At 41.0% G+C, this 15,163-nt stretch overlaps 1 gene segment (V, D, J or C); it reads right to left on the bottom strand.

The window, feature by feature from the left end:
* Positions 1–203: 203 nt before the first annotated feature.
* On the bottom strand, positions 204–14,260 carry LOC130457437 (immunoglobulin kappa variable 3-11-like). The segment is given in 3 exon segments: positions 204–275; positions 13,687–14,012; positions 14,209–14,260. Coding segments are annotated over 3 exon segments (450 nt in total).
* Between the last annotated feature and the right edge of the window lie 903 nt (positions 14,261–15,163).

Raw genomic sequence — 15,163 nt, 5'->3', positions numbered from 1 at the left:
AGTATCAACAGTGTGACAGGGGGAAGAAAAAGCCTGACTCAAGTGCAATGGCAAATGCAAGCCAGGCTGAATCCAAGGTAATCCAGAGAGAGATTGAGGCTGATCTTGTGGGCTTCTGCTTGGGTTTGCATTTAAAGGGATGGACTTAGTGCTAGGTTAGGGACTGTAGAAGCTAAAACCTCATACTGCAATGTAGGGGCCAGTCAGCAGCTAACCAGCAGGTGGCAGTAGATAGCAAGGTGGACCCTGAAGTCCAAAGGAGTCAGGCTTGGCCCCTGGGAACAGAATAGGATGGAGATGATGGAGGAGTTCAGCCCTGCATCCTGTTGGGGGAAGACCTTAGCTGACCCCTCAGATACCAGGAGGGCTCTCTTTGTAGCATGGAGGCAGAGTGTGCCCCAGAGCTGGCTTCCTGCTGGGATGCCTCCTCAAGAGTGGACATTGCCCTTCCCCATGTCTACCCCTCATGACTTCTCTAAGCTGTGGCATGGGATGTTTGGGGAAGGCTGTACCTCTTGTTTCTATCTTTATCATTTAAACTTGTCATTCCACTTAATTAAATGCCCTCTGCTTACAATTTGTCTGTGATCCAGTGGGTTTGAAATAAAAATTGACCAAGAATTCAGAAGCATTTATTCAGTGTCTGCTATGTGCTGGGCATTGTTTTATCCATGTTGGATACAATGAAAGACAAAAAGTGTTCCTGCCTTTAAGGAGTGTGATATGGAAATCACTTTAAAAGACTGATATATATTAATTTAAGGTCGCCAAGGAATTCAGCTATGTAATTCCTAAATGAAAACTCAAGTCAGCAGTCAACCTTTTATGGAGTTTTTAATTACAAACAGGAGGAAGAAAAGTATTAGAGAGAGAGAGAAAGAGAGAGAGAGAGAGAGAGAAGGGAATAGGGCTTAAATACCCGCTCTGTTTAGGCTGGGCCAAAGGCCCAAGCCCTTAGATAGCTGAGGCAAAGAAAAGAGATCAGTCCCTATCACTCACGTGACCAAAATGGAGAAACAGTCTCAGGGGCCTCCACCTCCAGCCTCCTTCAGAGCAAGCCCTCCTCTCAGACCTCTCCAGGAGCTCTCCCTCCAGGAGATCTCCCCTCTCAGACTCCTTCAGAGCAAAACTTCTCAGAGCAAAACCTCTCAGATCAAAACCTCTCAGAGCAAAACCTCTCAGAGCAAAAAACTCTCCTCCCTCTGTCCTCAGACCCTGCTATCTTTAAGGAAACCATCTAAGTTCCCTCCCCTCAGTTCTCACATCTACCAATCACTGTCGATGTCTCCCCTGTGCCAATGGTGGATCTAGTTTAATCCAGGATGGCCCAGAGGTCTGTGGCTTTGCACATGTCTGTTGAAGGTCATATTCTCAAATTATTAAATCTTGATCTTTGCTGCAGCCCTTCCTAAATCCTGTTACTCTAAGTAGGGTGGAGATTGTATTTTCCAAGACCTGGTTCTGTCATTCCAAGTATCTCTATTGTATCAATTCTAAAATCAATCATGACTCAAAGAACTTCCTGTTCTATGCTTAATCATAGGTCAAAACCCTTTCTATTGTATAGCAAAAGGTTTCTGTCCTAAAGTAGTCTTAAGTAGGGAGGAGAAGGATCCTCCCATGCCAAGGGGTTTCACATTCCAATGGAGTTCTTACTATCAGTAGGAAATTTTTTCCAGTATTCATACTGGAATTTCCCCCAATGGGGAAATTTCCAACATTCAGAAGTCTAAGAAATTTTAAGGTTTACAGGAGCTTACATTGTAATGGAAGAGACATCATGCAAACACGTCTGTAACTAAATATACATAGACACACCTTGTTTTATTACACATTTCAGATATTGGTTAAAAATGGAATATTTGTGTCAATCTTGAGTGAAGCAAGTTTATTGGCACCATTTTCCCAATAGTATGTGCTCAAACCATGTTTCTCTGCCATATTTTGGTCATTCTCTCAATGTTTCTAATTTTTGTCATTTATTATTTACTGTGAGATTTAAAATGGTTGAGGTCTTAAACTGTAGTGATTAAAATAGTGGAAGATATAAATTGTGATAGATATAAGAGAGGATGAGCAAATTTGACTGCAGAAATATGTTTCACTACAGTGTCTTGGGTTTTAAAATCAAATATAAGGTGGTCGCCAGGGAAATATTCCCAATTATTCAAATACCCAAGTCAATTGGGTTTTATAGAGATTTTTAATTAACAATACAATGAGTAATCAAAGAAAGAGAGAGAGAGAGTAAAAAAGGAATAAGTATGAAGGGCCTCAAAGCCAATATGGCCTAGACCTGAGTCTTAAAAGAGGAATCAGTCAGTTTTGTATAACTCACCATAAGATCTGTCTAAGTAAGGATTTCTAATGACACCAGGCCAGCAGCATCTCAGCTGCTTTCACCAGCTCCCTCCTCCATCTGAATGTTTCAGAATCACCTCCTCAGAATGAGTCTCTCCAATCTGAATGTTTCAGAATGACTTCCCAGCTCTTCCCTGAGCTCTTATTTTTAAGGGCAAAATCTTCTCTGTCACCTCCCCTAAGTCCTTACATCTACCAATCACTGTAGATGTTTCTTTTTTTTTTTAAATATTATTTTATTTGGTCGTTTTCATACATTATTCACTGGAAACAAAGATTGTTTTCTTTTCCTCCCCTCCCCTTCCCCCCCCCCCCGCCTTTCCCTCTCCCATAGCCGACGCATGATTCCACTGGTTATCACATGTGTTCTTGACTCGAACCCATTTCCCTGTTGTTGGAGTTTGCATTATAGTGTTCATTTAGAGTCTCTCCTCAGTCTTATCTCCTCCAACCCTGTAGTCAAGCAGTTGCTTTTCAGCGGTGTTTTTACTCCCACAGTTTATCCTCTGCTTGTGGGTAGTATTTTTTTTTAGATCCCTGCAGATTGTTCAGGGAAATTGCATTGATACTAATGGAGAAGTCCATCACCTTCGATTGTACCACAATGTATCAGTCTCTGTGTATAATGTTTTCCTGGTTCTGCTCCTTTCACTCTGCATCACTTCCTGGAGGTTGTTCCAGTTCACATGGAATTCCTCCACTTTATTATTCCTTTTAGCACAATAGTATTCCATCACCAACATATACCACAATTTGTTCAGCCATTCCCCAATTGAAGGGCATCCCCTCATTTTCCAATTTTTGGCCACCACAGAGAGCGCAGCTATGAATATTTTTGTACAAGTCTTTTTGTCCATTATCTCTTTGGGGTACAAGCCCAGAAGTGCTATGGCTGGATCAAAGGGCAGACAGTCTTTTATCGCCCTTTGGACATAGTTCCAAATTGCCCTCCAGAATGGTTGGATCAATTCACAACTCCACCAGCAATGAATTAATGTCCCCACTTTGCCACATCCCCTCCAGCATTCATTACTTTGCATAGCTGTCATGTTAGCCAATCTGCTAGGTGTGAGATGATACCTCAGAGTTGTTTTGATTTGCATCTCTCTGATTATAAGAGATGTAGAGCACTTTTTCATGTGCTTATTAATAGTTTTGATTTCTTTGGCTGAGAATTGCCTGTTCATGTCCCTTGCCCATTTGTCAATTGGAGAATGGCTTGATTTTTTGTACAATTGATTTAGTTCTTTATAAATTTTAGTAATTAAACCTTTGTCAGAGGTTTTTATGAAGATTGTTTCCCAATTTGTTGCTACCCTTCTGATTTTGGTTACATTGGTTTTGTTTGTACAAAAACTTTTTAATTTGATGTAATCCAGATTATTTATTTTGCATTTTGTAACTCTTTCTAATTCTTGCTTGGTTTTGAAGTATTTCCCTTCCCAAAGGTCTGACATGTATACTATTCTGTGTTCGCCTAATTTTCTTATAGTTTCCTTCTTTATGTTCAAGTCATTCATCCATTTTGAATTTATCTTGGTGTAGGGTGTGAGGTGTTGATCTAAGCCTAATCTTTCCCACACTGTCCTCCAATTTTCCCAGCAGTTTTTATGAAATAGTGGATTTTTGTCCCAAAAGCTGGGATCTTTGGGTTTGTCATATACTGTCTTGCTGAGGTTGCTTGCCCCCAGTCTATTCCACTGATCCTCCTTTCTGTCTTTTAGCCAGTACCAAATTGTTTTGATGACCGCTGCTTTGTAATATAGTCTGAGATTTGGGACTGCAAGACCCCCTTCCTTTGTATTTTTTTTCATTAATTCCCTGGATATCCTTGATCTTTTGTTCTTCCAAATGAACTTTGTTATGTTTTTTTCTAAACCAGTAAAAAAAATTTTTGGAAGTTCCATGGGTATGGCACTAAATAGATAGATGAGTTTGGGTAGGATGGTCATTTTTATTATATTGGCTCATCCTACCCATGAGCAGTTAATGTTCTTCCAATTGTTCAAGTCTAGTTTTAGTTGTGTGGAAAGTGTTTTGTAGTTGTGTTCATATAGATCCTGTATTTGTCTCGGGAGATAGATTCCTAAGTATTTTATTTTGTCTAAGGTAATTTTGAATGGGATTTCTCTTTCTAGTTCTTGCTGCTGAGCTGTGTTGGAATTATATAGAAATGCTGATGACTTATGTGGGTTTATTTTGTATCCTGCAACTTTGCTAAAGTTGTTGATTATTTCAATTAGCTTTTTGGTTGAGTCTCTAGGATTCTTTAAGTAGACCATCATGTCATCTGCAAAGAGCGATAATTTGGTCTCCTCCTTGCCTATTTTGATGCCTTCAATTTCTTTTTCTTCTCTAATTGCTACTGCTAGTGTTTCTAATACAATGTCAAATAATAGAGGTGATAATGGGCATCCTTGTTTCACTCCTGATCTTAATGGGAATGGATTTAGTTTGTACCCATTGCAGATGATATTAGCTGATGGTTTTAGATATATATTGTTTATTATTTTTAGGAATGACCCTTCTATTCCTATGCTTTCTAGTGTTTTTAGTAGGAATGGGTGTTGTATTTTATCAAAGGCTTTTTCTGCATCTATTGAGATAATCATGTGGTTCTTGTTGGTTTGCTTGTTGATGTGGTCAATTATGTGGATAGTTTTCCTAATGTTGAACCAGCCCTGCATCCCTGGTATAAATTCTACTTGATCATGGTGGATGACCCTTCTAATCACTTGCTGGAGTCTTTTTGCTAGTATCCTATTTAAGATTTTTGCATCTATATTCATTAGGGAGATTGGTCTATAGTTTTCTTTCTCTGTTTTTGGCCTGCCTGGTTTTGGAATCAGTACCATGCTTGTGTCATAAAAGGAGTTTGGTAGGACTCCCTCTTTGCTTATTATGTCAAATAGTTTGTATAGTATTGGGATTAACTGTTCTCTGAATGTTTGATAGAATTCGCTGGTGAATCCATCAGGCCCTGGGGATTTTTTCTTAGGAAGTTCTGTGATGGCCTGTTGGATTTCTTTTTCTGATATGGGATTATTTAAGAAAACTATTTCTTCTTCTGTTAGTCTAGGCAATTTATATTTTTGTAAATATTCATCCATATCACCTAGGGTGGTATATTTTTTGCCATATAGTTGGGCAAAGTAGTTTTTAATGATTGCCTTAATTTCCTCTTCATTGGAGGTGAGATCCCCCTTTTCATCCTTGATGCTATTAATTTGCCTTTCTTCTTTCCTTTTTTTAATTAAATTAACCAGTACTTTGTCTATTTTGTCTGTTTTTTCAAAGTACCAGCTTCTAGTCTTGTTTATTAGCTCAATAGTTCTGTCACTTTCTATTTTATTAATTTCTCCCTTAATTTTTAGGATCTCTAGTATGGTTTTCTTCTGGGGGTTTTTAATTTGTTCATTCTCAAGTTTTTTGATTTGCATTTCCAATTCCTTGGTCTCTGTCCTCCCTAATTTGTTAATATATGCACTCAGGGATATGAATTTTCCTCTAAGTACTGCCTTGGCTGCATCCCATAAGGTTTGAAAGGATGTTTCGCCGTTGTCATTTTCTTCAACGAAATTGTTAATTGTTTCTATGATTTCTTCTCTAACTATCCGATTTTGGAGTATCATGTTATTTAATTTCCAATTAATTTTTGATTTGGGTCTCCATGTACCCTTGCCGATCAATATTTTAATTGCCTTGTGATCTGAAAAGGCTGCAGTTAATATTTCTGCTTTTCTGCATTTGAGTGCCATGTTTCTATGACCTAGTGTATGATCTATTTTTGTGAATGTGCCATGTGGTGCTGAAAAGAAGGTGTATTCTTTTTTGTCCCTATTTATTTTTCTCCATATGTCTATTAATTCTAATTTTTCTAAGATTTCATTCACCTCTTTTACCTCTTTCTTATTTATTTTTTGGTTTGATTTGTCTAAATTTGATAGTGGTTGGTTCAAGTCTCCCACTAATATGGTTTTACTGTCTATTTCCTCCTTCAATTCTCCTAGTTTCTCTATTAAAAATTTGGATGCTATACCATTTGGTGCATACATGTTGATTAGTGATATTTCCTCATTGTCTATACTTCCTTTTAGCAGAATATATTTACCTTCCCTATCCCTTTTGATCAGGTCTATTTCTACTTTGGCTTTGTCAGATATCATGATTGCAACTCCTGCCTTCTTTCTATCGGTTGAGGCCCAAAAGGTCTTACTCCAACCTTTAATTCTAACCTTGTGAGTGTCAACCCGTCTCATATGTGTTTCTTGAAGACAACATATGGTAGGGTTTTGGGTTCTAATCCAGTCTGCTATTTGTCTACGTTTTATGGGTGAGTTCATCCCATTCACGTTCAAAGTTATGATTGTTATTTGTGGATTCGCTGGCATTTTCATATCTTCCCCTAGTTCTGACCTTTCTTCTTTAGCTTTCTCCTTTTGAACCAGTGATTTACTTTAGGTCAGTCCCCCTAGTCCCCTCCCTTGAGATGCTTCCCTTTCTATCCCCTCCCTTTTTATGCTCCCTTCCCCTCCCCCCTCTCCTTCCCTCCCTTTTTGTACTCCCTCCCCCCTCCCCCTCCTTGATTTTCCTTTCTTTCTTGCCCTAATGGATAAGATAGAATTCAGGATCCCACTGGATCTAGATGTTCTTCCCTCTCAGATTTGATTTCACTGAGAGTAAGGTTTAAGTAATTCCACTTCACGCTCTCTTCCTCTCCTTCTCATATGAGAGTTCTTCCCCTCCCCTTCCCATGTGTATCTTTATATGGGAAAGATTATTCTATTGATTCCCCCCCTATTTCTTGAAGTTAATCTTAGTATTATCGCGGTTCCCCCCTCCCTTTTCCTTTCTTTGCCCCAACTTTCCCCAAATCTTCTTAATGCCCCAATCTTTCCCTATGCATGTTTCTTCTAACTACTCTTATGATGATACAATTTATGAGAGTTACACAAAACATTTTCCCCACATATTAATATATATAATTTGATGTAAATGTAGTCCTTATAGAAGAGAGTTTGACTTAAAGAAAAAGATAAGATTTATCTCCTTTTCCCTTTCTTTCATATTTACCTTTTCATGTTTCTCTTGCTTTCTGTGCTTGGATATCGAACTTTCCACAGAGCTCTGGTCTTTTCTTAGCAAATGCTTGGAAATCTTCTATTTTGTTGAATGCCCATACTTTCCCCTGGAAGTATATAGTCAGTTTTGCTGGGTAGTTGATTCTTGGTTGGAGACCCAGCTCTCTTGCCTTTCTAAATATCGTGTTCCATGCTTTGCGGTCTCTTAGTGTGTTAGCCGCTAAGTCGTGTGTGATCCTTATGGGAGCCCCCTTATATCTAAAGCTCTTCTTCTTGGCTTCTTGTAGGATTTTCTCCTTTACTTGGAAGCTCTTGAATTTGGCAATTACATTCCTAGGCGTTGTCTTTTGGGGATTTAGTATAGAAGGTGTTCTATGAATCCTTTCTATTTCTATTTTGCCCCCTTGCTCCAGAACGTGGGGGCAATTTTCTTTTATAATCTCCTGTAGAATAATATCCAATTTGTTGTTTACCTCTGGTTTTTCTGGGAGACCGATAATACGGAGATTTTCTCGTCTTCCTCTGTTCTCCAGGTCTGTGACCTTCTCAGTGAGATATTTTATGTTTTCTTCCAATTCATTAATTATTTGGGTTTGCTTTATTGATTCTTGCTGTTTTATCATCTCACTTTCTTCGAGGTGCTTAATTCTGGTCATTAGGGACTGGTTTTGCTTTTTAGCCTTGTCTGCCCTTCTATTGGATGCGTCGAGTTCTTTTTCCAATTGAGCATTCTTATCTGTCAGACAGCTGATCTCTTTCTCCCATTTTTCTTTCCAGGTTTCCATCTTTTGGATAAGTTCCAGTTTGAGATCTTCCAGAGCTTGTTGATAGTTTCCATTTTGGGAGGCGTGTTCTGAATTTTTTTGGATTTCCTCCTCATTCTCCTCTTTTCCTTGGGTACTTCCACCATAAAAGTTTTCAATAGTCACTTTTTTCCCTTTCTTCCTGGAGGCTTGATTTTGGGCCATGTGAGCCATCCCTTTGGTGGTTTTATTCCCCTTTCCTTTTTGGTCTGGGGTCTGGGTTATATGAGCGGTTTTTCTGTGAATTTAGGTTGCTTCAGACTAGTTCTTCCCAGCCTCGGAGCCCAGGTATTCAGCTCTGCCCAGATAATCAGCACGCGGTGTTCAGCGCAGCCCGCCCCAAGTACAGCTCCGCTGGGTTCTCCAGTGAAATCACCCTGAGACGTTTTTTCCTGGCAGTCCCCAGATCCCAAGGACCCTGGAGTGCCCCCCCCCCCAGACAGAGACGCTCCCCACTCACTCGCTGTCCCGGTGAGCGCTCAGGTAGCTCACTCTGCTTTAGTGGGGGAGGTGGGGTGGGGGAAGGGCGGCTCAGTTCACTTTTCTGTGCAAGCTTTTCCTTCTTATTTTAGTGTGGAAATGTTCAAGCCCCACGTACCTTTGCCTCTGTGGGGTACTGGGGAGTCCTTCTGTTCCTCCAAAGGTGATTTTATGCTCCTTTGATGTAGTCTATTTCGTTCGTGCCAGGGAGAGGAAGCGTGTGGCGTCTAGATTGCAGCCATGATTACCCGGAAGTCCTCACTGTAGATGTTTCTAAAGGACCACCCATTTTGAATTCACAGCTGAGTAGTTTTAATCTCTTTAGTAAGTCAGGAAAAAAATGCTGCTGTGTCGACAAATTTCATTAGAAAAAACCTCTGAATAAGTTATCACCCTTTTAGGTTTAAGTAGTTTACAAGTTCCCCCACCTTTATAGGTACTTAGATACCATTGTATCAATTCTAAAACAGTCATGACTCAAAGAACTTCCTGTCCCTTCCATAAGCATGGATCAAAGTACTTTTCATTATTCTCAAGGAGCTCTCTGTCCTAAAGCAGTCCTAAGTAGGGTGGAGTAGGGATATTCCCAAGGAAAGGAGCCCCCACACTCAAGTAGAGTTCTCACCATCTGCTAGGGAATTTTTATAAGTAGCAGATTCCCCAATGGGGGAAACCCCTAACCTTCATAAGTCTGAGAAATTTTGAGGTTTACAGTACCTTATGGAGATTTTTAATTAGTGATCTTATTACTGTTGCAGTTATTTGGGGTGAGACACAGACCTAACTCCAATGAGCCGTGTCACTTCAGTGATGAACATGGTATATGTTCTGGCTGCTCCAAAGCCAGGGAGTTGCCCGCATCTCCTCTGATTTCCTCAGACCTTCTCATTCCCCGAGACAGAGTTTTAGTGAATAAATCAGTAGCCGAGTTGAAGAGGTTTATCTCCCATTTTGGCAGAGGTTCTGCTGTGGGTCAAAAGCTACCCAATAGCGTAATATGCTCCAGAGAAAAGTTTCCTGAAAGGAAGGGCCATTTCCTGTGGCAGGCTTCATTGTTGTTTTATTTGAAGAGATAGCTCCAACCACCCTATTGTTCAGCTACCACCATCGGGATCAATCAGCCTCCATCAGCACTGAGGCAAGACCCTGAACTAGCAAAAATATTATAGCTCACCGAATACTCAGGGTGTGATGGGTACCTTTTAGCAAACACAATTAAGTGTTGGACATTGTTCTTGAGATGTAACACTATTGCACACCTAAGAGACCATAGTATAGTGTAAACTTAAATTTAGTGAGCAATGGAATATAGGGCTGTCAACTGGAAAAAGGTTATTCAGGCATGTTGTATGTCCTCTGACAAAAAATGTCAAGCCCATCACAGGGAAGGACTCTTGGCATTTGCTTACTATGCTCCCTCTGGCTCTTGCCCAAGGAAATTGCTGATGTGTTTTTGGGAATTGGTTAGTATGCTGATAAAATTAATTTTTAAAAATCCCTGAGAAGCATTGGTAGTGATATTAAATTATGAAAAGGAGTATTTTCTTCCTTGGATAGTGCCTGTAATTGTTGTACTTCCTTAATCCTTAATCTAGTTATACCATGATAAGTAGCTTCCAGGAGCTGTTCCTGTGAACCTGAGACTCCTGGCTGCTTTAAGAAGGATAGTACAACTGAGGACTTTGGGCAAGAGCAGCTAGATTCACAGGAAAGGCAGAAGAATGAATATCAAAAGTGGTCTGACAGGATAGACTAGTGGAAATATATTGAATAAATATCCTGAAATGCACAAAAATCAGGCATCCCTAAGCAAGGGAGGGAAAATTCTAAGATTTTTTCCTCTTCATAAGGATCCAGGCCAGTTTTGGAAATTGGCATTACCTTAAGGTTTAAGCATGAGCTCATAAAAGAATTTTTATTTAATTAGTGAATTTAGAATATTCTCCCCTGGTAACAGATTCATATTCTTCCCATATCAAACTCCATCTCCTGCCTTAGTGCCTTTTCAGTGACTGTCTGCCATACTGGCAATTCTGACCCTCCTGCTCTCTATTTCCTGGATTTCTTCAAGACTCAACTCACCCCAACTTTCTCTGTATAAAGAACTATTTCCCAAGATCTTCCCCTCTACACACACAGCCATATTGCTTCCCTTTGAGATAATCATCGATTTACTCTGTATACAGACAAACCTGAGAAATGTGGGAGTTACAGTTCCAAATCACTGCCATAAAGTAATTATTGTAATGAAGAAAAATAGCATACTTTTTGGATTTACCATTGCATAGAAAAGTGAAGTAGCTTTTCACCAACCTGTAGAGCTTCTGCCAAAATGTGAGACAAACCTCTTGAATTCTGCTACTGATTCATTCACTCAATTTCTGCCTCAGGAAATAAGAAGGTCTGAGGAAATCAAAGGAGATGGGGGGTATTGGGGAACCATCTGTCTAGGGAACAGCCAGAACATATATAATGTTTATCACTTAAGTTAAACAGCTCGTCCGTGTATCATCCAAAATAACTGCGTCTCTAATAGGAAAGCTCACCAGTCAAAGATCTCTACAATAGATATAATAAATGATAAAAATTAGAAACATTGAGTGTGGGGAGTCAACAGACCCCCCCTGGTAATTCTACCTGTAAGTTTCAAACCTATCCTGGTTCTCTCAGCTTTTCTGACCTTCCTATTGCTCTCTTCTCCCCATTAAAAATGATATCTCAGTGACACTGTTTACTGATTTTCTTTTTTATTCTCTCTCCCTATTTCTACCACTTCTGTTCTCACTCTTGGAAAACAAAGGTAAACAAAACCTTCATGACAAACATGCATAGTCAAGTCAAATAAATCACCCCATTAACTGTATCCTGTCTTCTTGCTTGTCACATTTTTATTCTTTTTTTTTTTGGATGCTGACTGTCATCGAGTGTGTTGGTACCCCTCTAAGCTGTGTAGAATCTATAAATCTGCTAAGTTTTCCCTGAATACTATCATCCAAATCTTGGATAAAACGTTAATTAGACAGAAGGCCAAGCACCTGGGTCCTCTAATTCAACCCTCCTTTGAAAATTGATGTAATTCATGACTGCATTGAGTCATATTCTATAATCCATAGAACTCTCTGATCTTTTTTTCCTATTTTCCTCCATCTTGTCAGAAAAAGGAGCATGAGAGACTTTCATATGCTTTCCTGAAGGCTGGGTCAACTCTACTAATGCATGATCTTGATGAACTAACTCTGTAAACCCATCTCAAAGGAAATGTGTTATTTCTGATATTAGGTGTGACGTTCCTGCTGGGTGGTGGGAGAGGCCAAGTACCTTCTGGTGTATTTCTCTCCATCCTGTCTTCTTTGACAGAGCTCTTCAGGGCACTGAGTCTGACACTTGCTATGGTTTATTTAGAAGAGGAAGAGGGAGATAGAGTGAAAGAAGAGGGTTCCAGTGTGACGCTAAACCTCATCTTGGTAGGGAAGAGAGGGAAACTGAACTCCCTTTTTCTAGCTGGAAGGAGCCACCTGATTACCCAGCACTGGCTTGAGATTTTCCTCCAACATAGATACAAACACTTCAAACTGTGTTAGATGGTACAGAATGAAGGAAAGAAAAAGAAATGGGGCAAACTGTATTGAATTCCTCAAATAACCACAACTGTATAAGAAAATATTTTTGTTAATCATTAATTGATCATTACAAGGCAACCTGGTATCTCTTGGGACAAGGAACTGTGTTGTCTCAAAAGGGAAGAGTCCAGTTCCTGTCCTTTTGTGTGTCTAATTATCAAAATGACAGGGAGGTCATCTTGTCAATAATGTAAAAGAAGAGAAGTACCTGCCCCTTCCTCAGTCCAAGTGCTTTTCCTAAGGATAGTGAAAGGCAGAGAAGGATTCTGTGAGGCAGTTCCTCAACCATGTCCTTCTTGCAAGCATCCCAAACTAGAGACTTTGGAGAATTTTCCTTTTGGGTGATATTTGGGGTGCTCTCAGTTCAAATGAGATATTTCAGTCTGAGCATGAAAGCTTATTCAAGTTTCATGTTATTTGGCATATTCATATCTGTATCAACACTCTTTTCTATTGGCTTGGATAGAGAGTATTATTGATATACACTCTATATGGTCCTTGTGGACCTGGAATTTGGTGGGAAGGGACTTAATTCTTTGGTATAATGACCATAGTCACTCCTCACCCAGTAAGGGGCAAGAATCAGCAGCTCAGCTTAGACTTTAAAAAATTAGTTCATTCACACAAATATTTTGAATGTGTGGAGGATCGCTCTAATCCTAGCCAGGGACCCTTTCACCAAGGACAGCAGGGTGGTCAGCTGCCAGGCAGCAATCTCCTGCTCCCCTCCTTTGAAGGAATTGAAGGCTCCCTTTGACAAAGGTTTGTGAGGAAACTCTAGAGATGTCTCTTCATGGCTCTTTGGCTTCAATAGATTACAAATGAGGTTAAAATTTGATTTATAAATCTGGTCAGAGAAAAGAGGTCCAGGATATAAAATTTAAATTCTGTCCATTGAATGATTTCTTTATGCTGCTGTGTGGACTTTGTTTTTATCTCATATATCCATGAGTCATTACTTTGGAATATAGAACAAAGGAGAAATGATAGAAGGTACCTCTGTCTAGAGCTCTCTGGTTTCTGCTCTGTTTCCCCTTCAGTAGGGAGGGGGGGGGAATGAGATTATATAAGAACTTGAGAGTATCTCAAGCCCAACATGTACTAGTGGGGCTCAGTGGGAGAGGGATTGGCTCTTTCCTTTATCTTAGTGCTCATGGCTGGGGAGCAGCAGGACACAGAGCTATTAGTCGGTGGCTTTCCCCTGAGCCCCTTTCCTCTATCGTCCCCAGAGAGCCTGAACGGGAGCAGGCACCCCAGCAGCTGCTGGAGGAGAGGCAGCACTGGAGGCAGCTGAGACTCCCTGCCCAGCCAGCCCAGGCCTGGGTAGGTTTTTGTTCTGGCCTGTAGCACTGTGGGAGGAGTAAAAGATCTTTGTCCACAGTAATAATCTGCCCCATCTTCAGCACTGACATCACTGATTGTGAGGGTGAAATCCCTGTCAGCACCACTGCCACTGAACCTGGCAGGGATTCCTGATTCCAGCTTGGAAACCTGGTAAATGAGTAGCCGAGGAGACTGTCCAGGCTTGTGCTGGATCCAGTCAAAATAAGTTTTTCCATTACTGTGTTTGACACTCTGACTGGCCTGGCAGCTGATGGTGATTCTCTCTCCTGGGCTCACAGACACTGAGGCTGGAGACTGGGTCAGCACAACTTCTCCTTTGGAACCTGAAAGCAGGAATGGATGACCAATGACCAAGACATGGAATGAAGAGAGCACACCCCAAATGACCCTGACTTAACAGAAATCCCCATCCCACTGAGACTGCATTGGGTCATCCCCCAGAGAGTCTAAGGCCCTTTGGATGTTCTCCTGGTAGGAAAAAAAGACATGTCTGCATGTGGTGGTGTCCCATGTTCTCACCTGGGACCCAAAGCATGAGGAGCCCAAAGAGCAGCTGGGACAGAGTCTCCATTTTGCTGTGTCTCATCCCTTGTGGTTCTGCTGGCCCCAGATCATGTTTATCTGCCTCCATCTGCAGGCCCTCCCTTTGGGGATCTTTTTATGCAAAGCAGCTGGGCTGGGGGGTTATAGGGGAAGAATGAATCAGTTCAGGGCAAGATTCTGACACTTTGATACCTTGAAGATTTCCTTCCTTCTGGGACTCTTATGTGCTGTGTGCTTCTTCTATTTATGTTTATACCTTAGTTCCTTTCTGTTTTATTCAATTTTATGCATCCAAAAGGCTGGAGGAATTGGATGGGAGGCAATATTTCCTAGAGAAAAGAGGTCAGATCCTGGAGTCAGTCTTTGACTCCCCCCTTTTGTAGCCTCTGGAGAGACTTGGTCTGGGTTCCTTCCCAGGCTCTAAGCCCATGGAGGAAAAAGCCCCAATACTACCAAGAGCAGAGTTTTCCAATGGAAATGTTGGTCTGGGCCTTAGAACCATGGCCATCACCATCACCATCATCCTGCCTGGGGATGGATCTGTGTTGTGGGAGCCAGAGTGACATCTGAGTTGCCCCTGGAGGAGGATGAGGGGGAAAGAAAGGGAGGAGGAGGGAGTAGCAGGGAGGAGAGAATGGTGGGAGGAGGGGGAGGAAGGACAGACTTTCATTTTGTTGGCAGTGAGTCAGAAAATCTGGGCTTGGGTGGATGAAACATCCACTCTGGAGATGTGGAATGGATGGCAACTCTGGCCATTCCGTGCCTTTGTTCGATTGCTAAAGACCAACATTTTTATCACTCAACGCAGCGACAGACGAACTGGAGTTTTCATGTATTGGATTCGTGGGCGTTTGACGCCTGATGATTTCTTCCAAGTTTGATGGGTTTATCCAAAAAAAGAAAAGAGTAAAGAGCAGGACCCACCTGGGAC

The sequence above is a fragment of the Monodelphis domestica genome, chromosome 1, assembly GCF_027887165.1.
Source record: "Monodelphis domestica isolate mMonDom1 chromosome 1, mMonDom1.pri, whole genome shotgun sequence".
Taxonomy (NCBI): Eukaryota; Metazoa; Chordata; class Mammalia; order Didelphimorphia; family Didelphidae; genus Monodelphis; species Monodelphis domestica.
This window is presented reverse-complemented; position numbering and strand designations above follow the sequence as displayed.